This window comes from Apodemus sylvaticus, chromosome 22 (assembly GCF_947179515.1).
Source record: "Apodemus sylvaticus chromosome 22, mApoSyl1.1, whole genome shotgun sequence".
In the NCBI taxonomy this organism is placed as follows: domain Eukaryota; kingdom Metazoa; phylum Chordata; class Mammalia; order Rodentia; family Muridae; genus Apodemus; species Apodemus sylvaticus.
In genome coordinates, this window is record NC_067493.1 from 55,172,438 (window position 1) to 55,197,882 (window position 25,445).

The 25,445-nt window shown below is 51.8% G+C and overlaps 1 protein-coding gene across 3 annotated transcripts in view; it reads left to right on the forward strand.

The window, feature by feature from the left end:
* The window catches only part of Ssh1 (slingshot protein phosphatase 1), a 54,456-nt gene extending 32,415 nt beyond the window's left edge, over nucleotides 1–22,041 (forward strand). For all 3 annotated transcript variants that reach the window (XM_052169143.1, XM_052169144.1, XM_052169142.1), the window contains 9 exons: nucleotides 176–241; nucleotides 2,047–2,241; nucleotides 2,709–2,802; nucleotides 4,438–4,566; nucleotides 6,791–6,837; nucleotides 8,259–8,405; nucleotides 9,755–9,955; nucleotides 12,520–13,072; nucleotides 15,640–22,041. In XM_052169143.1, the coding sequence (XP_052025103.1) occupies nucleotides 176–241; nucleotides 2,047–2,241; nucleotides 2,709–2,802; nucleotides 4,438–4,566; nucleotides 6,791–6,837; nucleotides 8,259–8,405; nucleotides 9,755–9,955; nucleotides 12,520–13,072; nucleotides 15,640–16,854 (2,647 nt within the window). In that variant the 3' untranslated portion in view covers nucleotides 16,855–22,041. The remainder of the gene's footprint in view (nucleotides 1–175; nucleotides 242–2,046; nucleotides 2,242–2,708; nucleotides 2,803–4,437; nucleotides 4,567–6,790; nucleotides 6,838–8,258; nucleotides 8,406–9,754; nucleotides 9,956–12,519; nucleotides 13,073–15,639) is intronic.
* The last annotated feature ends 3,404 nt before the right edge of the window (nucleotides 22,042–25,445 follow it).

Genomic DNA, 25,445 nt, shown 5'->3' on the forward strand with positions numbered 1-25,445 from the left:
GTGGGGTACCAAGGATTCAGCTGGCAGACAGCTGGGCTCCGGGTACCGGTCTGCTTTAGCCCTTGTGGGGCAGCAGGAGGCATGCTGGTCCGGGGTCTGGGGTGGGACTGCACCAAGAGTCTGAAGTGACCGAAAGCTTGAGTTGTCACTTGTCTCTCCCGTTTTCCGTCCTCAGCGGGTTCAGTGTGAGCACGGCGGGCAGGATGCACATATTCAAGCCAGTGTCTGTCCAGGCCATGTGGTAAGTGTGCTTGGGGGGCTTTGAACCCTTCGGGGGGGGTATTTTCTACTTGACAGAATGAATAGAAAAGGCAGTTGTAGCTGGGCAGCAGTTATGCACATCTTTAATGCCGGCACTTAGGAGGCAGAGGCAGGTGAGTCTCTGTGAGTTCAAGTCCAGCCTGGTCTACAGAGTGAGATCCAAGATAGCCAGAGCTACACAGAGAAACCCTGTCTCAAAAAACAAAAACAAAAAATTTGTATTTGGAATCTTATTGTGCACGTGAGTGTGTTCAGAAGCAAATGTCCCATAACCTAAGTAGCCACCTTAGCTGTTTGGAGGCGTTTGATTCAGGGCCGTCCGTGCAGCTAACCCTCTTGTCCACTGATAGAACATTCCCATCATCCCAACAGGAAGTCCCTCCTTCACCCCGCTGGCCCCAGAAGAGTCTGTGCTTTCTTTTTTTTTTTCCAAATATTTATTTTATGCATGAGTACACCACCATTGCTGTCTTCAGACACACCAGCAGAGGGCGTCAGATCCCATTACAGATGGTTGTGAGCCACCATGTGGTTGCTGGGCTTTGAACTCAGGACCTTAGGAAGAACAATCAGTGCTTTTAACTGCTAAGCCATCTCTCCAGGCCCTGGCCATTTCTTACAGTTCTCTCTTGGGCGTGTCCAGCCTGGAGACACACTCAGTGTAGGTGTAACTAAACAGGTGTGTAGGCCCAGTGTCACGCCACAGTGTCAAAGGCAGTTCATGTAGGAGAACAGAGGAGTGGAATAAACCCGGAGAAATGTCAAGCTGGAGAAGATGAGCCTATGATGAACAGGAGCGTTTCCAACAACTCCTCCTGCCCGGGGAGCTCTCTCACAAGCTACCTGACTAGTGCTGTGTGCAGTCTCCTGGATGTGCTCACTTCCCGGCCATTAGAGGAGGGCGGGGCTAAGGAAGTCCTCGTTCTGACCCTCAGGTGCCCCCCAGTGTTTCCTTGGAAAATCGCTGTGACTTTCTCGTTAGCCAAGTCGTTACTATCATTATTAATTATTATCATTTGTGGCGGTTGGTTTTGCCAAACCCTCCCCCTTTTTTTTAATTCTTAGGAATCAGAACTGAATTTAATGAACATTTGGCTCAAGTTTGTTTCCTTATCCTGCCGAGATGGTGGGACAGCTAGAATTATGGACAGTGGGGCTGCTTGCTGCGTCTGCGCGACACCCTAGGAGCGCTCAGCTCACCTCCCTTCGGGGCCTTTCCTGGCTTTGCCATACCTCGCTCGGCGGCCCATTCCCTGAGAAATTCTCAGCCTTTAGTTATTGTCCAAGGAAATAAGAGGCTCTCCCGCGCCCCGCCCCCCAGATGTTACACACTGAGAGGCAGATCCAAAGTGCATTCGGAAGCCCCTGCTGTTCCTTAAAGACCTTCCCTTCCATTAGATGCCTGCAGTACAGCCCTGCCTGCAGACCTGACGTTTTCAGAGCTGGTTGCTGGAATGTGACCTAACCAGCTTGGAAGAGTTAGGGGCTGCGGGATGGGGTCTGCTGCTGGCGTCTGTTTATTCCTTTTGAAATGGGGAAGGATATCCTATCTGCTTGCGAGCTTAATTGATACTGCCTCTGGGAGATGACAGTTCTAGCGAGCTGCTGTGTGGCCCTCACACCTCGTGAGCACAGCCTCCAAGGAGAGTCCTTTCTGGATTGCCTGTTCCCCCGCTGGTAACGGGAGCAGCCTCTGTGAGCTGCAGAACCCGAGCCCCCTTGCGCCCCCTTGCGTCCCTGCCCCGCCCCATCCTGAGTTCCTCTCTCCTCCCCCTTGCCCCCCAGGTCTGCCCTACAAGTGCTTCACAAGGCCTGCGAAGTGGCTCGGAGGCATAACTACTTCCCGGGGGGCGTGGCGCTCATCTGGGCCACCTACTATGAGAGCTGCATCAGCTCCGAGCAGAGCTGCATCAACGAATGGAACGCCATGCAGGACCTGGAGTCCACGAGGCCCGACTCCCCCGCGCTGTTCGTGGACAAGTACGTGCAGAGGCTCCTCCCTCCCGCGCTGGTCCATCTGTCCTCTCGGGGTCCTGCCTCCCTGGAGCCCCTTGACCGAGAACCCCTTCCCAGAACAGGTTTAACCTGACTGAACCTGCCTGTGGGCCAGAGGTTCTCAGCCTTCCTGATGCTGTGGCCCTTTATTACTTACTGTTAGTTCTTCGTGTTGTGATGACCCCTAGCCACGAAATTATTTTTGTGTCTACCTCATAACTGTAATTTTGCTACTGTTATGAATCAGAATATCTGTGTTTTCGGATGGTCTTAGGCGACCCCTGTAAAACAGTCGTTTGACACCACTCTCCTAAAGGGGTCGTGACCCACAGGTTGAGAACCACTGCCCTAAAAGAGGTGTGTGTGTGTGTGTGTGTGTCCGCGCACATGTGTAAAAGATTTGTATATAGATGTATAAATGTATAGCAGCTTCCTGTACATTTTCCTCCTAGGCCAACCGAGGGGGAAAGAACTGAGCGTCTGATTAAAGCCAAACTCCGAAGCATCATGATGAGCCAGGACCTTGAAAATGTGACTTCTAAGGAAGTAAGGCACCTCCCCTCTCCCACTCCGCCTCCTAACCGTCCCCCCTTTCCTCCCTGTTTCCCCAACCTTCCCCCTTAGCCCATAAGTCTGTGGAGGGCCCATGCTTAGAGTTGGATTTTAGTCTGATTCCGGAGACTATGGCAGATTGCCAGCCCTCTCTGAGCCCTGTGAACAGCTGTAGAAACTGCTTGGCTTCCTCCGAGGAACCTCAAGTCTTCTGAGTTCTTTCCTGCATTTCTGTGTTCCCTCGGCCTTGTGCTATACTGGAGATGTAAATCTCAGGCTTCTCCTGTGCCTTTTAAGCTTCTCCTTGGTCAGTTTTTCCTCTTCCATTACAGCAGCAGCAGCAATAATAACAATAACAACAACAACAATAATAATAATTTGTTGTTGTTGTTGTGGGAGCTGGAAAGATCGCCTCCAGATCATCTGAGTACCATACCCTGTGCCCGCATGGTAGCTCACAGCCCTCCATAACATCTTCTCCAGGAGATCTTGCGCCCTCTTCTGGCCTCTTCAGGCATTGCAGGCACATGGTGCACTGCCATACATGTAGACCCAAGGATCAAACAAATCTAGAAGAGGGGCCCACCTTTAATCCCAGGACCAAGACAGACGTTCTCTGAGTTGAAGGCTATCTTTATCAACATATTGAGTTCAGGCCAGCCAGGGCTACATTGTGAGACCCTGTCTTATAAAACAAAAGTCTTTTTAAAAAATCGTTTGAAGTTTTATATGTATTTATATATTTAATTGGGGCTGGGAGCGTGGCAGGTAACACGTGTGAAGTGCCCATTTATTTATTTATTTGCTAGTTTTGGGTATTTTCGAGTCAGGGTCTTCCTATATAACTCATACTGGCCTGGAACTCACCTTGTGACCCACCCGACCCCACCCGGCCAGGCTAACCTCAATCTCAAACCTCTACCTACCTCAGCCTTTCACTGGTTAGTACTTAAAAAAAAAAATCACGCTGTGGTACTTTTTCCTAAGAGAAAGCAACTTTGCCCTCTCACTGCGGATTATGTGGTACTTAATTGTAAACGTGTGTTTTAAATTCAATAGAAACAAAACAAAACAAAAAAACCTTAGGAAAAACCAGATTTCCTCGTTGAGGGCCATGGGCTTCCTCCAGTTGGGTTAAGTTGGAGACGGAGTGAGTAAATGCCCACAGCCCGCACAGATGTGCTACCTGTGTCTAAACGCATTACCCTGGGCAAAAGATGGAGGACAAACTCACACTTGTAGACAGTCACCGTCCACAGTGGCTTCATGCCTGTGCAGAGGTAGGCTTCTGTTTGAGCAGCTCACTTCTGATAGGTTCCGTTCCACATCACTCCTGCTCTGTCCCGCCCACAAATCACTTCTGATAGGTTCCGTTCCACATCACTCCTGCTCTGTCCCGCCCACAAATCCCTTTTTTTGGGGGGGGGGGGGAGGAGAGGTTGGATTTGGTTTTTTCAAGACAGGGTTTCTCTGTGTAGCCCTGGCTGTCCTGGAGCTCATTCTGTAGACCAGGCTGGCCTCGAACTCAGAAATCCGCTTGCCCCTGCCTCCCAGAGTGCTGGGATTACAGGCGTGCACCACCACCGCCCAGTTCCACAAATCCCTTAATAGGGTCTGCCCCGCCCACAGATCCGAAATGAGCTGGAGAAGCAAATGAATTGCAACCTGAAAGAGTTCAAGGAATTCATCGATAACGAGATGCTGCTCATCTTGGGCCAGATGGACAAGCCCTCCCTCATCTTCGACCATCTATATCTTGTAAGAAGCCCAGCTCTGCTGGGACCTGGTTTGGGGACCTAATTTTGGGACTTGGTTTGGGGACCGTGCTCACAGACACATACAACCCAGATGAGGCCATGCCCAGAAACACGGGTAGCCGGGCCCACTGAAGGGTGCACCCCATTCCCACCGTGTCTCCTGTGCTCAGTGTCTTCAGGCGGTAAATCTCCATAGAAGGCAACCGGCCGGTTTTCAAAGGCAAGCAGGTTGCTAAAATTAGCGAGGAGATTCGAATTGAAAGTCAGACCCAGCAAGGCCAGGTTCCTGCTCCACCACCTCACCTTCCCTGTCCCATCCGCCCACCCCACCACCACCCCTACCACCGTCCCCGCCCTTCGTGGAGTGATTAGGATGACTAAGTGAGGTAAACTCTGGAGCTGGCAAGTGCAGTTTCTGTACGCCTGGCTATGGACGGTAACTGTGGGTAGAAGTGTCTCTTTATGGGAGTTGAAGGAAAATGACATTAGCCATTGAGGGGACACTTCAGCTTTAATAAATGTGTGTGTGTGTGTATGTGTGTACACACACACATATACACATATATACACACATAAATATACATATATATATGATGTACATATGTATACACACATATATACATGTACGTATGTGTGGGCTTTAAGTGGGTTTTGAGCAGAAGCTCACTGCTCAGGCTAGCCCAGAGTTTGTGCTCTTCTACCTCAGCCTCCTGAGCATTAAATGCATATATTTTTATGTCCTTGTTTATATGCGACTCTCTCTGCATGTACAGGTCTCATGCTATATCCACTGAGATGTGAGCATCTGGGTTTGAATAACTTGAAAGGCAGAGGGTGTACTGGCTGGCCTCTTCCCTGAGAACAGTGAAAAGGCGCCGCCCTCCACCCTGTCCACTAGGTGGCAGTCACGGCCAAGAGACTCACCCACCGCCTTCGTGGAGCTGGTGGAGTCTGGGAGGCTGGGTGCCTGTGCCTTCTTTCCATGAGTGATGTTAAAGGAATTTTATGCTCGAGGCTGCCCCTGAGATGTGAAAGTCCAGCTCACAAAATTTTCGTGATGGTCAAACCCTGAGCCCCAGAGGACCTGGGAAGCTCAGGAGAGGAAGTCAGCAAGGAGACTGATGCAGAGACAGGCCTTATGTGACCACAGTTACCGTCCATAACTAACTCGAGCCTCGCCAGGACTGAGGTGGCTGCATTCTCAAGATCATGGTGGCCGCTGTTTGTGCTTCCCTTCTGTGTCTGTGACTAGGAATAGCAGGGTTTCTAATGATACAGTGTATCAATGTATCCAGTCATTCATGCTCTAGACAGTTGGAAACAATTCATTTTAAAGGAGAAAAAATATTCCTGGGCTCTGCAGGGAGTCTGCAGCGTTTTGCTGTTAGTTTGTCCTTTATTCAGTTTCTTGTAGGGCTAGGATTGGAACCCGGGCCCTGGCACTGGGTTTGCCTGATGCCTGTACAGAAAGAGGAGGCAGTGCCTATATTGCTCCTGAGAAAACTTTCTCTCTCTCTCTCCCTCTCTCCCTCTCTCTCTCTCTCTCTCTCTCTCTCTCTTTGTTGTTTTTGTTTTTTCTTGGGTGTCTCCCCTCCTTGTACCACTGTGATGATTATATTTGGTTTGTTTTCTTTTAAAACAAGTCTTACTATGTACTCCTGGGGCTGGCCTTGAATCTCAAGATCACGGCAATCCTCCTGCCTCTGCCTTCTGTGTAGTGGGATGGTTTATTTTGAAGTGCCTGCCATCAGGATCTGTTGTCATTTATGTTACTGGTTCCCACTGTTTTTCCTACAAACAGCCCTAACTGCCCATCCTGTGTTCTTAAGGCTCTATATGAGCCTCAGTTATCTCTGTGGGAGAACTGTTTATAACTCAGAATTACTGGGTCAGAGGGTAGGAACTTTTAAAAATAATACCAAAAGGGAGCCAGAGTTCCCTCTGTAACTAATGGTGAGGAGGTCATCCTTAGTGTGCCCACGGCAGACTAAGGACTCGGGGACAAGAAGCAAGCTTTCATGAAGTGAGGAGCAGCAAGGCTGTTTCCTCTGTCAGCCTCAGTGATGCCCAAGGACCTCAGGAACCTGCTTAGACCCCTCCTTCTCCCTCGCCTGGTTCTTCTCCATCCTTCTTTCTGCTCTAGGCTGAGGCCCCACGGGCAGGTTCTCTGTAGTTCTGGGACTGGAGCGTATCCACTCACAGGGCTCTGTATGATCTGTCCCCAGGGCTCCGAGTGGAATGCATCCAATCTGGAGGAGCTGCAGGGCTCAGGGTGAGTCTGCTCCCCTCTTTACATCTCTCTGGGTGGCACAGGTGCCCACTGCCTTGGCCTGCCCAGCTCACTACCTCAGACCAGTCTCTGCAGTGACCGGAGGGGCTTGTGTGCTTCAGAGTACTACACATAGTCATCCGTGGTTTCTAGATCCTTCCTGGAGTCTTGGGTGATTGTGGGGTCCGGGAGCAGCTTGGTCACAGGGAGGACAGCCTGGCCCTGGGCAGGCTCTGGGCAGGCTCTGAGCTCCTTCCCACAGCCCCACTCCGCAGCACAACTGCTGGGAAGCACTGTTGGAGACTGACTGCAACAAACACTAGCACGGATGCACACACATCTCTGTTGGCCTTTTATCATGTCAGCAACCCTGAGAACCTGGCCACCACTGGTAATGCTTTGGTGCCTGGTGGGAATCTCATGACTGAACAGTCACTGCTGGGCAGGAGCCTGCCTGTCTCTGAGAAATTCCCAGTAGCAGGAGTGAACCTTTAAACCAGGCCCTTCAAGGAAGCGGTCACAAAAAGCACTGTTCTGCGATGTGGCCTTCTTGGACCCACTGCAGGTGAAAACTGAGACTAAAGAGGGCTTAAAATACTTGCTTAGAACTTCCGGTCAGAGGTGTTTCCCCAGCAGAGTGCCCGTCCAGTGTGCAGTCAGACCTCACACTTTCGTCTTACTGGGAATAAATATGCCAGGGAGCTGGGAGCTCTCGTGAGACGTTGTTATTTACAGTGAAACCTATTCGAGACCCTTTCCAGCTACCAGGGTTTTTTGGTTTTCAGGAAATGAGTGTACTGGTTAAGGGCGGAGGGCTGTGGCGGCTGGGTGAGCAGATGCTCTCCTACAGGGTAAGAGTTACAGAAGGCATTCTGTTTTTTAACCATTTTAAAACTGGAGGTTTTGTTTAATGTTTTTTTTTAAGATTTATTTATTATTATATTACATATTATTATTATATGTAAGTACACTGTAGCTGTCTTCAGACACCCAGAAGAGGGCATCAGATCCCATTATGGATGGTTGTGAGCCACCATGTGGTTGCTGGGATTTGAACTCAGGACCTCTGGAAGAGCAGTCAGTGCTCTTAACCACTGAGCCATCTCTCCAGTCCTTGTTTTATTTTTGTTTTTGTTTTTTTTTTTTTTTTTAGGGAAGTGTCTTGCCCAAGCTGGTCTTGAATGTAGCATTAGGTAAAGGGGTTTTTGATATGACATGCGTTATTTTTGAGTAATACATTCTTGTCCTATGAAGAAAACTCACACAAAAATGACTGTTAAGCAAATAAATAAATAAATAAATAAGCCCCTCACCACCAAGGCATGCCTGCGGGTGGATGTCCTCTGACCATTTTCCGAGGATCTTTGTTACTTTCTTTCTCCTGTTCCTCATTCTGACACCCTCAGCCCTTTGTTTCTTTCCAGCGTTGACTACATTTTAAATGTCACTAGAGAAATAGACAATTTCTTCCCTGGCTTGTTTGCATACCATAACATCCGAGTATACGACGAGGAGACCACGGACCTCCTTGCCCACTGGAATGAAGCTTATCACTTCATAAACAAAGCAAAGTAAGTGCGTGGGAAGGCGGCCTCGGGAGGAACGAGGGGCGGGCCAGATAAGGAAGCTAACCCGCTGTGGAAGCAGGCAGACAGGATCTCAGGGGAGGCAGTCCTGGATACAGGGGCGTACTGTCCCGGAGGTGGGACTGTCTGGTGGACCTTTGTTTTAGCTACAGGACACCAGGCACCGAAGTGGGCAAGTACGGGCCTTCTTCCCAGGGTGCCCTCATAGCCTCTTCTCCCTGACCCTGAGTGTAACATTGGATCCAGTGGTCATCATCAGTACAGATGCCAGCCAGGCTTCAATACCCAAATGCCACTGGAGAGCTCTCTCCTGAAAGGGCCGGTAAATGCTGGTCTCAGAGCTCTTGGGCAGTTCCCCAAGGAATGCAGGCTGCACCCTCTCCTGGGTAGTTCCTTGCTCCTGTGTGCCTAGCACAGGGCCGTCTCAAGATAGGGCCATCTCTGTGTCTCGAAGCCCTGGGCCCTCCTTACTCTCCTGTGGAGCAGTTGTCGTATTTTGCTCAAAGCAAAGACCCCTCCACCGCCAGCTCCCACTCCCGTGCTGTGGAAAACCCTCTTACTTAGGAACCTCCCAGTCAACACTATAAGGTGTGTCCTTAGCAAACTCTTTTTCTTGCTTTCCCAGCGCAGACTCCTTGCCTGTGGGTTTAGAAGGCAGGAAAGACTAGGGCGCCTCTACCGGAGTGGGGGTAGTGCAGGGGTTGGGGGTGTGGAATTGTAAGCCTGGTGTAAGAAGCTGGAGCCTGCTGGGCCCCGCCCTAGCCTCCAGGCTGCAGCCTCTGCCAGCCTGGCACGCCCTCGCCTTCCCAGCAAAGGAGAGGGTCACTGTTCCTGGTGTATCTCGAAATCAGCTGTGCCTGGGCCAGCCCAGCCTTCTACAAGCAGCAGGTCTGCTCCATCTTCCCCTGGCTCCACTCTCTCGGCCAGACCGCTGCCATCCCTACGCGCCCTCCCGGCTCTCACTCTCTCCCTGGGGCGCAGTGGGTTTTTGTTTTTTTCTGCCTTGATGGCCCAGGTTCCGTTTCTGACCATTCAGGGCCTCCATCTGCTGTGGAAGCTGAGTGGCTTTTTTAGAACTCCCATGAAATGCCCAGGTGCTGCCCGGGCTGGCAGCAGAGGAGATTCCGCTTTGAAGCAGGCATTGGAAAGCTGGGCCAGATTCCTCTGTTTTCCTGTTTGTGAGCAAGTTGATCTCACAGCAAAGATTATTCCTTTAGAAGGTGTGTTAGATCTCCCATAAACATGAAGACTGAGGAGTAGGGTCTGAGCTTCGAGATAATGGGGGCGGGACCATTAATCCTTGCTCTCAGTCTCCACCCCCAAAATCCCCGCAGAAGGAATCATTCCAAGTGCCTGGTCCATTGCAAGATGGGCGTTAGCCGGTCCGCGTCCACCGTCATCGCGTACGCCATGAAGGAGTTCGGCTGGCCCCTGGAGAAAGCGTATAACTATGTGAAGCAGAAACGCAGCATCACTCGGCCCAACGCAGGCTTTATGAGGCAGCTGTCGGAGTACGAAGGCATCCTGGATGCAAGGTAAGCGAGCACCTAGACGCAGGCTGGCAGGAGAAGCTGGCAGGAGAAGCTGGCAGGAGAAGCTGGCAGGCCTGGCAGGAGAAGCTTCCACCGCTGGCAGCTGGCCTCCCGGGAGCCGGCTTGTAAAAAACAACTATTGTTTGGGCTCTGATTAGTGGTTTCCAGGAGGGATCCGTTTTGATTTTGTTGGCACATGTAGAAAGCTTGTCTCACTGGGCCAGGGAAGGCACTTAACTGCTCATCTGAGGCATGTCCTGGTGTGTGGTGTGGTGTGGTGTGGTGTGGGCTTGAGCGTATCCATTTCCTAAGTGAGGCTGAAGAGGCTGCTGGTCTGTTCATCGCAGATGAGCCCGGCAATCTCCCACGAGCCAGTTCCAGCTTCTTTTAAAATTTTATTTATTTATCTATTTATTTTGTTTGTTTTTTAGAGACAGGGTTTCTCTGTGTAGCCCTGGCTGTCCAGGAACTCACTCTGTAGACCAGGTTGGCCTTGAACTCAGGAATCTTCCTGCCTCTGCCTCCCAAGTGCTGGGATTAAGCTGGAGCCACTGCCCGGCTCCAATTCCATGTACTAAGTTAAGGATTTGACACCAGGCCTCAGATGCTGGTGGTCCTTCATGTACACCGGAAGTTAGAAGTGATGGGGTCACAGGTTGTTTGTATTGATGGTGGTGTTTTTCACAGTAGCACCAAGGCAGAAGACGTCCTCCAGTCTGTTGGTGGATGCACAGATCAGCAAACAGGGAGAGCATATGGAGTCTTCCTCTGTCCACCGGAGGAAGGCGGCTGGATGAAGGAGCTCCTGATTGTGGGCAAGGCTGCTTAGGGAGCTAAAGCTAGAAAGTTGCTGGACCCAGAGGTACAAGGCTAGCCTCTGCCTTAAATCAAGATTCCCCTCCCCTCCCCCATAAAAGGACAATTCTGACGTGTAGTACATTCCAGGCAAACTTAGGAGCTCTCAGAAGAAACCGTGTGGCCCCATGCTTGCATGAGGTCCCTAGAGATGAGATGTGATCTTGGTGGCCAGAGACCAGGGAAGGGACAGAGAGGATAGTGGGTAGTGCTCATTCTGAACAGTTACAGAGATGGCGATGCCATGGAATTGTGCTGCCAGGCTGTGTAGATGGAAGTGGTCAAGATGGCACACTCGACTGCAACTTAAAAACTGGCGTGGCTCTGCGTGGATGCACAGGCAATCACCACAGGGCCTTTGCACGCTGACATCCAGTAAGTTCACACATGCGGCTGCTAACTCTGCTCCCTGCCTCACAGTAAAATTCAGCCTCTTGTTTTAAGCGTGAACAGAGGGAGGCAGTGCTGAAGGATTAACTTGTCTCCTGTCACACAGTGACTTCAGGTGTGGCAGGGGAGAGGTTGACACCCGCATGTGTTGACTGCCACAAGAGAAAGCACTTGTTGCAGCAGCCCATGGGGCGGTAAGGGTCCGCCGGAGGTCCCATGCTGCTGGGACAGATGCCACTATCCGAGGACTCACTTTCTCGCAGCTCCACATCCTGTGTGCACAAGTAGCCACCTGGATTATTTCTGAGTAGCGTTGGAAGATATCCAGAGACGGAGTCCTTCAGCTCCTAGGGCAAGTTTCAGGAAGCAGGAGTGCTCCTACCGGGTTGGACAGGCTGCAAGAGCCACTGTAGCCATCTCTGGGCTGTTACATTGTTCCCGAGTGTCTGTCGGGTCTCCAGGCAGCTGGAGGAGAAGGTAAAGTAGGTGCTCTTGCTTAGCCTAGGGAACTAAAGTGAAAGTTGCCTGACCACCTGATGCCTTCCCCCCCCCCCACTGCAGCCTGGCCGAGGGTCTCCTGGAGGTCCACAGCAGCATGGTGTGAACCGGGATTGCAGTCAGTGGAGGGAGTACATGGGGCAACCCACTGCACCGTGGGTGAGCCCCTGGGCTGAAGAGCAGTGGCCCTTTTCAGTGGGCACTGCCGTGGTCACTCCTGTCTCAGCCTGCGCAGCCCACAGTGTTGATTTTACTCCAGAGCCCTTGAGAGGTGGAGGCAATCTTGATTACTTCTGTCCTTGTAAAGTCCTTTCTCTCTTTTTTATTCATGGCTTGTACCTTCAAACATGTTATAAAAGCAGTGCCAGCCCCCTGACCCTAACTTGACAGCCACTGCCAGCTGATGCTTCTGGAGGAAGGCTCCTGGTGGGTCGCCCCATGCTCTGGCATGGCCTACAGCCTTGAGTGACGGCAGCATAAACTAGACTCAGCAGACTGTTTTAAAAGACACAAATTGGGGTGGCGAAGCTGGGGTAAATGTGATCAAATATATAGTATGGAATTTGACCCCTGAGTTTTCTCACCACTGTAGGTGTGTGAAAAGGTTGTTACTCTCACACGGGTTCATATAAATGAGAGTCAGAGCCCTCAGGGGTGTGACTAGATTCACACAATAAGATGAGCACAAACAGGAAGGTGGGGGTTGAGGGGGAGCGACCTCCAGTCAAAACTACCTCTGCCACATTGTTACTGCCTGGTCCAGAAAGGATGCTCTTGAGTGAACAGAGGGGGTCTGCTTCACCTCCTGCCCTTTCTCCCCACAGCAAACAGCGGCATAACAAACTATGGCGCCAGCAGCCGGCAGATGACCCAGTGGCAGAGCCCAGTGAGTTCTTGCCAGAAACCTTGGACGGCGGTGCCCTGGACACTCGGCTGCCCTGTCTGGATGATACCACCCACTCTGAGCTCCCGAGAAGCCTGGCCCCGGGAGCACCCTCTCTCCCCTGTTGTTTCCGAAGGCTCTCGGACCCCCTCCTCCTCCCCCACCATGATGATGCGGGCGGCCTGGTCCATTTAGAAGATGTGGAGAGGGATGCTCTGTTAGAGGGTGAGGCTCCGCCCATGGAGGTGCACAAGCTGACTCGGCATCCCCAGGAAGGTGCCAGGCCGTGTGAAAAGGATGTGAAGAGGAAGCTGGAGTTTGGGAGCCCCAAAGCCCGTAGTGGTTCCCTGCCTCAGGTGGAGGAACTGGAGAAAGATGGCGGCCCAAGGACAGGGAGGTGGAGGCGGGCCTCCACCCAGCTCGATACAAGTTTGCTCGACCAGGAAAACCTCAATAACAACAACAGCAAGAGGAGCTGTCCCGTTGACTCTGAGGTAGGCTGGGGAATCTCTACCCCACCGGTAGCCCTCACCATACAGCTCCCACTTCAGACCACAGGGTTTATTCCGGAGGGTGGGGGAACCACTATACCTGCCTATGTAGCACTTACATAGCTAGTGGGTGCACCACATATAGGAGACACCCCAGCCTTGCAGTACCCCAAAGTGTTTGAGAGCCCCAAAGCCTAAGTCACGTCATTATCCCAGTTCACACGGTTCCAGATTTACCTCACTGTACCCTCTATAACCCTCCCCCCAACCTTCTCATCTCAGATGGCTTTGAAACAAATCCTAGAGGAGTCACCTCCCTCCTAAGTGGTTCACTGTGACAGAATGACAGTGCATTAGCTTCAGCAGGTGTTCTGTCTTCAGGCTCTCTCGTTAATACTGAGCTCTCTGTGTGTCCCTCCCCCCCCCCCCCCCCGTACCCCTAGCTGCCATCCTTGAGGGGTGGTGTGCAGTGTGCCTTAGCTACAACCTCAGGCTGCCCAGGAAGTCCCTGGCCTCGTCTTCCCTGTTCCAGCATCCGGCAGGGACAGAGCAGCAGGGCTGTCCTCGCAGAGGGCCGAGGGGGCTGCTCTGCCCCTTGAGGACTCAGCAAAGGCTTAGAGCTGGGAACTTCATGTTTCCTGGCCATCCCTGCCGCTCGGCAGGCAGTGGGGACACTCAGTGGGGACACTGAGGTAGGAGGCTGGTTTGTATTTAACATTGTGCTACAAGGCTAAGCAAAGAAAAGACAAAGAAAAAAAAAAGGAAAAAAGGGGCCTAGCCACCCCAGGTAGTTCACTTCTGGCCTTTAAGTAACAAAATATGTTCCAGACCAAAGAGGAACTACACGCCTCCCCGACTGCCCACCACTTCCCTCAGAGGTCAAATGCCGCAAGATGCCTTTGTCTGGGACCGTTGTGCTGTGGTTAGCCTCGGTGGCCTGACCGTGAGTCACTGCACGGTGGCCACAAAAACAGCTGGGGTAGGGGCTCCGAGGACTTGGCGCCAGAGCCCAGCAGAACTAGACTTAGAGATGCTCAGCCATTTGTGTGCCTGGCTCCTTTTATTAACTGTGGCGTGTCAGGCTGGGTGGGGCCCCGCTCTGTGTCTCTGAGCCCCACGTGCGTGGGGCCGACGGTAGGCAAACTTACTAGCAAGGCCAGAGAGGACAGAGCTTGACCCAGAGGGGCGGGCATGGACCGACGGAGAGGGGCCCAGTCAGGCCGAGGAGCGGTGCTGAACAGAGAGCTGTGCTCTAAGCAGAGAGAGAACCCTGTGTGAGGGACAGGAGCTGCGTGTGTACTGTGGGAGGTGTCCGCGAAAGACAGGCAGGAGGGGGCTGAGCCTCCCTGGCATGTGGGTGTGGCTGTGTGCCGTGTCCTGGACACACGGAAGCACAGGGGACTCTTGGGAGAGGTGACTGGCTAGGCTGGTGGGTAAGAACACAGCCTTGTGAGCCTGACTCTGGAGTTGGCTACACAGAGTGACATTAAACTCTTGGAAATGTGGAATGAGGTTCCCAGGCTATATTTGTAGCAAAATTATGAGAGCCCCCCTACCCACCCCAACCTGGTGTCTGCGAGGTTGCTTCTCCTCCCCCCAGCTGGGCCACCCTTACCCTCCTTACATCTTTCCTGACAGATTACAGGGAGGACAAAGAGAAGTCCTTGTCCTTTTCACCGAGGCCCCAGTGACCAAAGGCAAGTCCCTTGGGGGACAGCATAACACGTAGTTAAGTCTGCTTGAGTTTGTGTTGGAGGCAGTGCAAATACCATTTCTGCCCCTCCCTCCTCCATCGTGGTGACCATGGGTCCCCAAGCTGCGCTCTGTGGTGCCCTGGGAAGGGTCTTACTCTATTCAGACCACGGTTGCACCCAACAGCAAATTCCCTCTGCCTGGGAGAACCCTCTTTCTATGGTGCGGTCCGTGTCAATTCTGTTGAGTTCTTTCTTGTTGTTTTTTAAATTCTAGTTGTTTGGGTTTTTAAATTTTTATTTTTAATGGCATGTCTGCGTGTGGATGTATGTGCTGGAATGCCAGAGGTCAGAGGTCACGGGGGTGGGGTGGGGGGAGCAGAGGCGTTGGATACCCTGGAGCTGGAGTTACAGGCAGTCCTGAGCTGTGTGGCGTGAGTGCTGGGAACTGAACTCAAATCCTCAGGAGGAGTACTCTTAACCAGCGAGCCGGCTCTCCAGCCTGATCAGTCTGTACTGCTCTCGGTGCCTACACCCTGCTTTCTAGACCAGACCATGGCCAGGGAAGGGTCAGCCTGGTTGGTGGTGGAAACAGATGGAAAGCGGGTGCTGGGAGTCACTGTCCCAGCGCCATGGCTTAAGGTTTGCCCAGGACACCATCTTGACTTGTGGAAAGGCAAGACTGACATCTCTTAAACTGGTGATAGCTTCTATTCATGATCTGGTGTGCCCTCAAAAGGTCTGTAATCATGAACAAATGAAATGAAAACACTGCCCCTCCCCCACCAGGGGGCCGGCTACCCTACCCTTTCCCCGCTATGGCCACCCTCTTTGTGCATGGGGTCACACTGCCGCCTCACTGTGCTCTGTCTTTTGCAGCGCGATGCGATGTTTGGAATCCTCAGTAAAGTGAAGCCTCCCTACACATCCTGTGCCGACTGCATGTACCCCGCGGCTGGCGGGACTCCTGAGGCTCTCGTGGAGCAGCACGAGGACCCCAGCTCCTCCGCCATCTGCACCCAGCCAACCTTCCTGCCCCACGTCATGTCTTCCCCAGTGGCCCCCGCGAGCAGCAGGTCCCGAGCTCCGGCCTCCAGTCCAGCCGACACCTCTCCATCCCTACTTCCGGCAGGCTCCAGGAAGCCAGAAGTCGGTGGCTCTGGAGCCGGGGCTGCCCCGGAAGCACCAGCAAGCCTTCTAGAGCCTTCCAGAGAGACCTCAAAAGTCCTTCCAAAATCTCTCCCGTTGAGGAATGCTCACTGTGATAAGAGTGCGTCGGCCAGTACAGAGGTGGTGAAGGAAGAACCGCCGACTAAGAAAGATCCGAAGCCGGCTAAGGATCTGAGGCTTCTGTTCAGTACCGAGGCGGAGAAGCCGACCGCCAATAGCTACCGCATGCAGCATCAGGAGTCCATTATCCAGCTGCAAAAAGCAGGCCTGGTCCGAAAGCACACCAAAGAGCTGGAGCGGTTGAAGAGCCTGCCTTCAGACTCCACATCTACCTGCAGGGACAGTGCCACCTGTGGCCGGCTGGAGGCCAGCATCCCCGAGGAGGGACAGGAGCCCGCATACCCGACCCCATGCAGCCAAACCGGGTCAGAGGAGAAGCCCGAAGGCGGAGCCTTGCCGAAGAGCCCGCCCTCTACCCTCCTCCGCCTGGATCACACCAGTAACTTCTCGAAAGACTTCCTGAAGACGGTGTGCTACACCCCCACGTCCTCCTCCATCAGCTCCAACCTGACCCGGAGCTCCAGCAGCGACAGCATCCACAGCGTCCGAGGGAAGCCAGGGCTGGTGAAGCAGCGGGCGCAGGAGATCGAGACGCGGCTCCGCCTGGCCGGCCTCACTGTGTCGTCCCCGCTGAAACGGTCCCATTCCCTCGCCAAGCTGGGAAGCCTCAACTTCTCCACGGAGGACCTGTCCAGCGAGGCTGACACATCCACCATCGCTGACTCGAGGGATGCCAAGTGCGATCTCTCTTCCTTCTTGCCTGAACCCCAGGCCATGCCAAGAGACCCCGCTGCAACCTCCAAACCATCAGGAAAATCTGCCCCGGAAAACTTGAAAAGCCCGTTGAGGGTAAACAAAAGCTGACGAACTTTCTTTGGGCGCTGTGAGGTTTTCATAATGTCCTGATCCACTTTCACATCTTGATTTTGTGTCAACAACTTCAGTCTTCTGAGCTTTCCCCGCCTAGAGGCTGTGAGGGAGGACACTCAGGTGTGCGGCCTGGGCAACCTAGAGACTGGCAGCCAGCAGTCAAGTTCAGATGTGTGTGCCTGAGGTGGGCCAAGCCCTCGGTTAGGATCCCCAGCACCCCATCAAACCAGGCACGATTGCGATTGCGCACGCTTATGGAAATTCACTGCAAGTGCAGGCAGAAGGATTAGACGTTCAGGTCAGCCTCAGCTACGTGGTGAGTTTTAGGCCAGCCTGGTGAAGAGAAAAAAAAATGTGTGTGGACATGCAAAATACTCAGTTTGCAACGTGTACAGGAACCACATTGGCGACGTCGCTGCAGCCCACGCTCCAAACTCATTCCGGTCCTCGAGAACGAATCCTCAGAGGGCAACACAAGGCCTACCTCTCTGCTCACTGTGCATTTTGTTTATATAATAGTAACAGCCAAGGCTCATTTCTGAGGAACAATGCTGTGTCCACAAGGGATTTTCAAGAGAATTGTGGTGGGGGGAGGGGATGGGGTTTGTTGTGTTGTTGTTGTTGTTGTTGTTGTTGTTGTTGTTTGAGGGTGGAGACCCCCAGAATTGTGACGACTTTGAACCTGACCATCCCAAGAACAACTAGGTGACATCATCAGAGGAAGACACTTAGTGGCAGTGGTCCGTGTAGCCCTCCGTCCCGGTGCCCACGGTCTTGGGACTTACGTCACCCAGTCACAGAGAAGGGCACTGCTGAGCCTCACGTGCTGCTAACAAGGCATCATTGTGTTATGTTTGGGATTCGGACAACCTCATGTCCGGAGGTGGTTAGTGGGGCGCAGATCATCCTGCTGAGACACTGAACTGACCCATTTGCTGAGAGGAAAGGTAGGTCAGCAACGGGTACTTTCTCACAGGCCCCTCCCCAGGAGCCACTCTGAGAGGAGAGAGTCTGTTGAAAAGCTTCACAGATGTTTACAAGAGTCCCTTCCCGGGCGAGAAGAGAGTACTGCTCTCTTGTCCCTGGCTCCCCCATGCTGTAATTGTGGGGCAAAGGAGGCACAGCCACACCACAGGTGTGAGTGCAGGTTAGCTCAGTGAAGCAGGAGGCCTGGGCTCTGGGTTCACATCACGAGCCTCACCTGGTGCCCATCATGAAAAGGGTGCTTAAGGATTTTGAAGAGAGACAAACAGAGAGGCAGACCTGCTGCAGAAAGCCTTGCTTGATGTTTGGCTGACGGTGGTGCACAGCCCTGTGAGATCACGGTAGGCTCTGTTAATGTTTTTGGGTTTTGGTTTGGTTTTGGTTTTTTGAGACAGGGTTTCTCTGTAGACCAGGCTGGCCTCAAACTCAGAGATCTGCCAGCCTCTACCTCCTTAGTGCTCAGATTAACAGTGTGTGCGACCACCATCCGGCTTCCTTCCTCCGTCTCTCTCTCTCTCTCCCTCTCTGTCTCCCTCCCTCTCTCTCTTTCTCTCTTTCTTTCATTCTTTCATTTGAGACAAGGTCTCACCATGTAGCCTTTGCTGTCTTGGAACTTTCTCTATAGACCAGGTAGGCCTCAAACTCAGCAGAGAGGTATCTGCCTCTGTCTCTAAAGGGTTTGGTTTTGGTTTTTGAGGTAGACGCTCATCCTGTAGCTCAAGCTGGCTTCAGACTCACAGCAGTCCTCCTGCCTCAGCCTCCCAAATGCCGAGATTACAGGTATAATCCCATCATTCCCCAAGCTTGGTTGTTAATTTTTAAGGGTAAATGGCACAGGCTTGTGATCCTGTCCTCAGGGGGGTGAGGCAGGTCCATCAGGAGTTAAAGGCACAACGTGAGATTCTACCTCAGAAGTAGTAAGTGACCTTGCCAGAGATGGTGTTACCTGCTTCAGATGTCTGCTGTGGGCCCTTGTGGAAAGCTTGCTGCCTGGTTTATGTGATGGCCCAGGGCCGCGTGTAACACTGCAGGAAGACGGGACATATTGGAGGGCTGTCTTCGCTCCTCAGATATCACGGATCAAATCCTTCCCTCCCACACTCCAACCTTGCCAGCCTGCCCCTTTACCTCTGGAGTGGATGGAGTCCTCGTGGAGATGACCACAGTTCCGTCCTGCAGTTGGCTGGTTCAGCCAGACAGCTCAGTGAGATCACAGTCTTCAAGGACACGACATGTTCTGGAAGTACACGGATGGGGCTCCTCCCACACGGGTTAGAACGAACGGAGTCTCGAGACTGGCCATCCTGGTGAACGCCAAGTATCTCTAGGATCCAGGCCAGTTCGTTTTTCATTCGTGTGGGGTCTTTGTGACCTCTGTCTCAGAACTTTTCTCCTGGCATGATTTTTGTTTTCAAATACATGCGTGTCATCTTATAGGGATTTATTTTCCCACTACTGTCAATGACAGTCACCTTAAAAAGCAATCATCCACTTAATCCTGAAACCCTGTGGGTTTCTCTACTCTTCCCTCAGCCAACAAAAGCAAAAAAGGCCAAGCTTAAATAAGCAGCGCCAAGTTCAATCTCACATGGTGGGTCGATTTTTGTGTCAAAATAATTCCTTAGATTTGGTAATGATAGGTTTCCCCTGTGTTTTTTTAATCCCATCTGTAAGAGTGATAGGATTTTGAAAACTTTTAATTTTGAAAACCATAATTTGTCCCATTCTGTTGAAAGAGTCGGGGCGGGTGGAGGAAAAACTCAAGCAGGCCTCTGGCCCCTGGCAGACTCCCTGCACCTGTTTTAGAAGCCCTGGCTATCAGCCACCCGTGTGAACAGCAGGGAGCAACTCTGGTCATCCAGAAGGCCAGAGTCCCTGGTGTGACAGTGTCGGTGTCTGTTCTTCCTGGAGGGTTGGCTCTCCCTGAAAATGCAATGAATTGGCATTTAACTGAAAGGCTTCTGTGAAACTACCCCGCTAAGCTAAGGTGTACGCACCCCAGCAGTGACAACTCCCATCCTGTCTCAGGAAAAGTTTGTCCCAGCCAGGCTTGGTGGCACACACGTGTGATGCGGAGGCCGGTGGATCACTGAGTCAAAGGCTGTGACAACCACCATCCGCCACCCCCCAAAAAATGTTAGCTTTGCGAGCTGCCTCCATACCTGGCTAGTTCAGCTCTGTGTGTAATCATAGCAAGCAGAGGTACAGGGATGTATGCAGCGTAAGCCACCAGTTCCAATGGCTGCCATTTTCACTAATGTCCTTGAAAGAAGAGCTTCCTGCTCAGCCCTATGGCCCAGGAACTTTACCTGCCTCCCAAAAGTCTGAACCACGTGGCAGCAGCCTTGCCCCTGGTCAACACAGAGGCTTCTCGAAAGTGTAAGGGAGATGGGGGCGCGGGAAGTCCAGCTTCCCGATAGCATGAACTAAGAGCAGGGTGTCTTTCCCAGACCCCCACCCCGGCCCTCCAACCGCGCACATGGTTCCCATGTGTGGCTCAGCCGAGCTGGCTTCCACAGGTCCCCAGGTAGCAGCACCGCGATGCTCCCCTTGTTCCGCCCGCCCCTCCGCTTGTTCTAGCTGAAGATCCGCCCCTCATCCTCTGCCCTAGAAAAGCCGGGCCTGTGTTTTTCTGCACCCATCTCAGGGACTACCCCGGAAGGTTTGCGAACCTCCTGCTCTTCGGGAACCACTTCTTAGTAAGAACGAGATCACAAGAGACATCGCATGTCACTAAAGGAGTTTACTTTTTTACCTGCTGGCAGTGACTGGTGTGAGAATTCATTGCCAAGCCCCGTGGGTTGGCTGACACGGAGCAGGCGTGTGTGATCCCTTCAGGGGAATGAGTAGACTTAGGAGCACTTGCCTGACCCCAGCTGTGCAGTCCTGAAGAGCCAGGGAGACGCCCACCCCTCCCCCATGGTGGCTCCCCACTGCTGGTGAGGGAGACTCTTGGTTCCACTTTTCCGCCCTAAAGGCGAGATTCCTGCTGACCATGATGATGAGTATGAAGGTCATCGGTGTGCCCCTGTCCAAAGCCCTTGGTTTTGGTTACTGTGGAGGTGTGAGAGTGCAGTGTATGTGGAGATATGTACATAAGTATACGTGCATATGCCTGTGTATGCATTATACATACATATATATACATATACATACATATAAGTGTATCCTATTTGATCAGACCTGGTGTGTGCTGTTCCTCACCACACACCATAGTCTCCAGCTTTGCAGGGATGCCACCTGGGGCCATCTGGAGAAGGGTGACCACCTCCTTCCCTCTTGCAGTAGACACCACCTCCTTCACCTCCTTCAGTCCCCGTCTTAGGCACAGTGTCCGCCGCCCTGGCCTTACTGCATGAGAAGACAGCTGCTTCCTCTTCTACCCTGTAATTATTCTTTTACAATCGAGTGCCTTAATAATCGTTTACAAATACCATGTATTTTTGCGCAGCCGTTCAGCTGCCTTCCGTGGCTGAGTTCTTTGGGTCTTGGTGGTTGAGATTATTGAATGAGCTCCTCCCTACCCCCCCACCCCCATCCCCGGTCGGTCCACTCTGTGTTAATCTGCGGTTGACACTGGGTCCTGACTGCTCCATGGAGCCTGCTAGGAGCGCCAAGTCCCCGCAGGCCATGCCTGCATCAGCATACACCATGGCAGCCAAAGGTAGCCCCTGAAGGATGGGAGGTGGTTTGCCAGGCAGCAGGGGGGGCGGGTTACAGGTCCAGCACTCCCCGAACCACAGTCTAAGACCTCCCCTCAACCCCTCAAGGTGGTCCTCTAGTTTATAGAGGCTTGCCACCACCTAGCCCCACTTCACACCCCCTCTTCCTCTTCTGCCTGTGTCCTGAGCTTGCTGCAAGCCCCGGGTGCAGCTCGACCCAGAGAAGTCGCCTCACCAGACTGCACCCTTCACCTTTCAAAGGCCGCCGGAGGGCGCCGGGTTCCCTCGTTGCGTCACAAAACTTTGATGGGGGGGGTGCATTTTTTTCTTTCTTTGTATTGTTTTTCCTCTTGTTTTTTTTTATATTATATATTTTAAAGGCAGTATCTTTTTGTACTGTGAAGTTTCAGTAGAAGAGGCATAGTGCACTTTTTTATTTACTTCTGTTGGTGTGTATTGTATGTATGTATGTATGTATATATATATAGTCTGCGTGCTTCTCATGTTGAGAATAAACATTTACTTTATAAGTGTCCCGTGAGTGTCTGTGTGCACTACTGTTCTCCACCTCTAGTACCTGCCAAGATGTCCGTGTGCGCTTTCCATATCGTTGCGGTGGACACCTTTGGTTTTTTTGGTTTTTTTTTTAAGATTTATTTATTTATTTTTTATTTATTTTATTTTTTTATTTTTATTTTTTTTGGATTTTTTTTTTCGAGACAGGGTTTCTCTGTGTAGCCCTGGCTGTCCTGGAACTCACTCTGTAGACCAGGCTGGCCTCGAACTCAGAAATCTGCCTGCCTCTGCCTCCCAGAGTGCTGGGATTACAGGTGTGAGCCACCACTGCCTGGCTTTTTTCAGATTTATTGTACCTACTGTGTTCAAGACTCTTCTCCACAGTTGGACAGGTTAGACCCAGAGGAGCAGCGCTGGCACCACCCTCTCTTATCCAGCTCAGTCACCCGTGGCTGGGATCGGACAAGTGGAAACCAAGCCTGGTGGTGCCCACCTTTAACCCCAGCCCTTGAGACGCAGAGGCAGGCGGATATCTCAGCCCAAGGCCAGCCTGGGCTACACAGTGATTTCTAGGCCAGCCAAAGCTACAGAGTGATATCCTGTATCAAAACAAACAACCCCCAACCCCCAAAAAACCCTCAAAGTATAAAGCATCTTGAGTCCTTAGCTCATAATCACAGAGGTCTCTGTGCTGAGCTATCCATGTTCGTTGTTTGCTTTGGGGGGTTCACGGCAAGGCAAGTTGTCCCCAAGGAAAACTGCTGGAAATCGGAGAAGCTGCGGGGGGGGGGGGGGGGGAGACCAGAATGGCCCCCAGTATCCATCTGAAGGATACAACCCCAGTGATCTGGCATTCTTCTGCTAGACCTCTTAAAGTTAACATCAGCTGTGACACTCCTCACCAAGTGGCCTTTGAGTCACAATTTAAGGTCCCAAACAACACCTGGTCACCGAGGGAGTCAGGCTACTGTGTCTTCAAATCACCTGGCCCTAGCTATGCATGCAGCCCACACATTGACTGCAGTGTCACTGCTGAGGAAGGAGACCTCGGTCCCGACCTCCCAACCAAAGGACTAGGTGTGCCGGACCCTCCAGACCTGCTGTGGGCATGGGGAGGACCCAGAGTCTGGAACCCAGAGGTGCTGAAGTTCCTCATCAGGTCACCTCAATTTGTCACTCAACTGGGCTCATGATAGACCAATCGGTATAGGTGTATTACCTCACCACAGCGAAGCTGCCACATTAACAGCCCTGGGTCAACCTAAACCAAAACTAGGAATAATTTAATGTGAAATCTAAATGAAAGATTATCCTGGCACAATGACGCTTGCCCACTACCCCAGGACCAGGAGTTGGACGCTATCCTTGGCTACTTAGCAAGTTTGAAGCCAGCCTGGGATACACTGAGACCTTATTTCAAAAAGAAAAACTTGACTGGGGCCAAAGCTGGGCCTGGAGGCTCACATCTGCAAAACCAGCACTTGGGAGGCTGAGGCAGGATTGTCTTGAGATTCGGGCCAGCCTAGGTATCTTAGGGTTTTTATTCCTTCGCAGAACATCATGACTAAGACACAAGTTGGGGAGGAAAGGGTTTATTCAGTTTACACTTCCACATTGCTGTTCATTACCAAAAGAAGTCAGGACTGGAACTCAAGCAGGTCAGGAAGCAGGAGCTGATGCAGAGGCCATGGAGGGATGTTTCTTACTGACTTGCTCCCCCTGGCTTGTTCAGCCTGCTCTCTTATAGAACCCAAGAATACCAGCCTAGGGATGGCACCACCCACAATGGGACCTCCCACCCTGGATCACTAATTGAGGAAATGCCTTAGAGCTGGATCTCATGGAGGCATTTCCTCAAGGGAGGCTCCTTTCTCTATGATAACTCCAGCTTGTGTCAAGTTCACGCACATGAGTTATGACTAGGTGTAGAACCTGGGGGGGGGGGGAGGGTACACTCATTTTCCCATGCACAAGGCTCTTAATTCCACCCAGACAGAAAAAAGAAGGAAACTGTATAGAAAGAAGGGAGAGGTTGGAGGCACAAATCTAATGTAGATCGAACTGTAACACTGACCTCTAAAATATGGCTTTAAAAAAAAAAGATTTTAGGATTTTATGTTCTACGTGTACATGTTTTGCTCACATGTATGTCTGTGCACCACATGTGTGCCTGGTGTCTGAAATCAAAAGAGCCAAAATTAGTGAGCCATCTTGTGAGCGCTGGGAGCCTAACCCCAATCCTCTGTCGGAAGAACCGGCGCTCTGAGCTGCCCAGCCGTCTCTCCAGCTCCCTCTCAGATGCCAAGAAATACCAACCTGGGGCTCACACTTCTCTGGGCTCCAGCCCCAAATCCATCTAAGACAACGGTTGTTTATCTGTGGGTTGAGACCCCTTTGGGGACCGAACGACCCTTTCACAGGGGTTGAATATAGCTATCCTGCATATCAGATATTTACACTATGATTCATAACAGTAGCAACATCTCAGTTACAAAGTAACAACGAAGTAATTTTATGGCTGGGGGTCACCACAACACGAGGAACTGTTAAAGGGTCGCAACATTAGCAGAATTGAGAACAGCTTGTCCAGTCTCAGTATTGTGTATTTTTCCCACAATACCCTGGGAATGCTAATAGCCATATTGAGAAGCCAATGAAATTTGAAAGCGCCGAGGCTTGCACTCTCCCAGCTACAGCCACATTCTATACATTCTTTGAGACAACACCCACAGCCATAAGTACACACACCCCACTATGTGGGTGTTCACAAGACCAGATCACCTTCCATTGGCTGCCTTTCCCTTGAGTTTATCAGTGGAGTAACCATCCCAGGGCTGGCTGGGTACAATCACAGGTCACACCTGCAGTGCAAGTGGTTTTTTCCAGGGAGGAACCCCATGTTTGTTTAAGCCTGAGGATGCTCTTCTTGGCAAGAGCTTTTATTTTATTTTTTTATGAGTGTTTTGGCCATATATCTGAGTGCATGTGTGTCTTTGTGCTTTGATGTCCAAGGAGGCCAGAAGAGGGCATCAGATCTCCCACAGCTAGAGTTAGAGATGATGTGTGTTAGCGAGCCACCTTGCAGGTACTAGGACTAGGCATAACCCTGCAGAAAAGCAGCTGTGCCCTTAGCCAGGGAGACATCTTTAAAGCCCCTGGTGTCTTTCTGTGTGTAACAGGAAGATGGAACAAGGCTTAACCTTTAGTCCCATGGAAGTCTGCGCCACTTCAGGCCCCGCGCTCCTTGGCTACACCTCTCCCATATGATCTTCACTTTGTGTGTGTGTGTCTGTGTGGTTTAAAGACATTTTATGTACCTGAGTACTTTGTAGCTGTCTTCAGACACACCAAAAGACAGCATTGGATCCCATCACAGATGGTTGTGAGCCACCATGTGGTTGCTTGGAATTGAACTCAGGACCT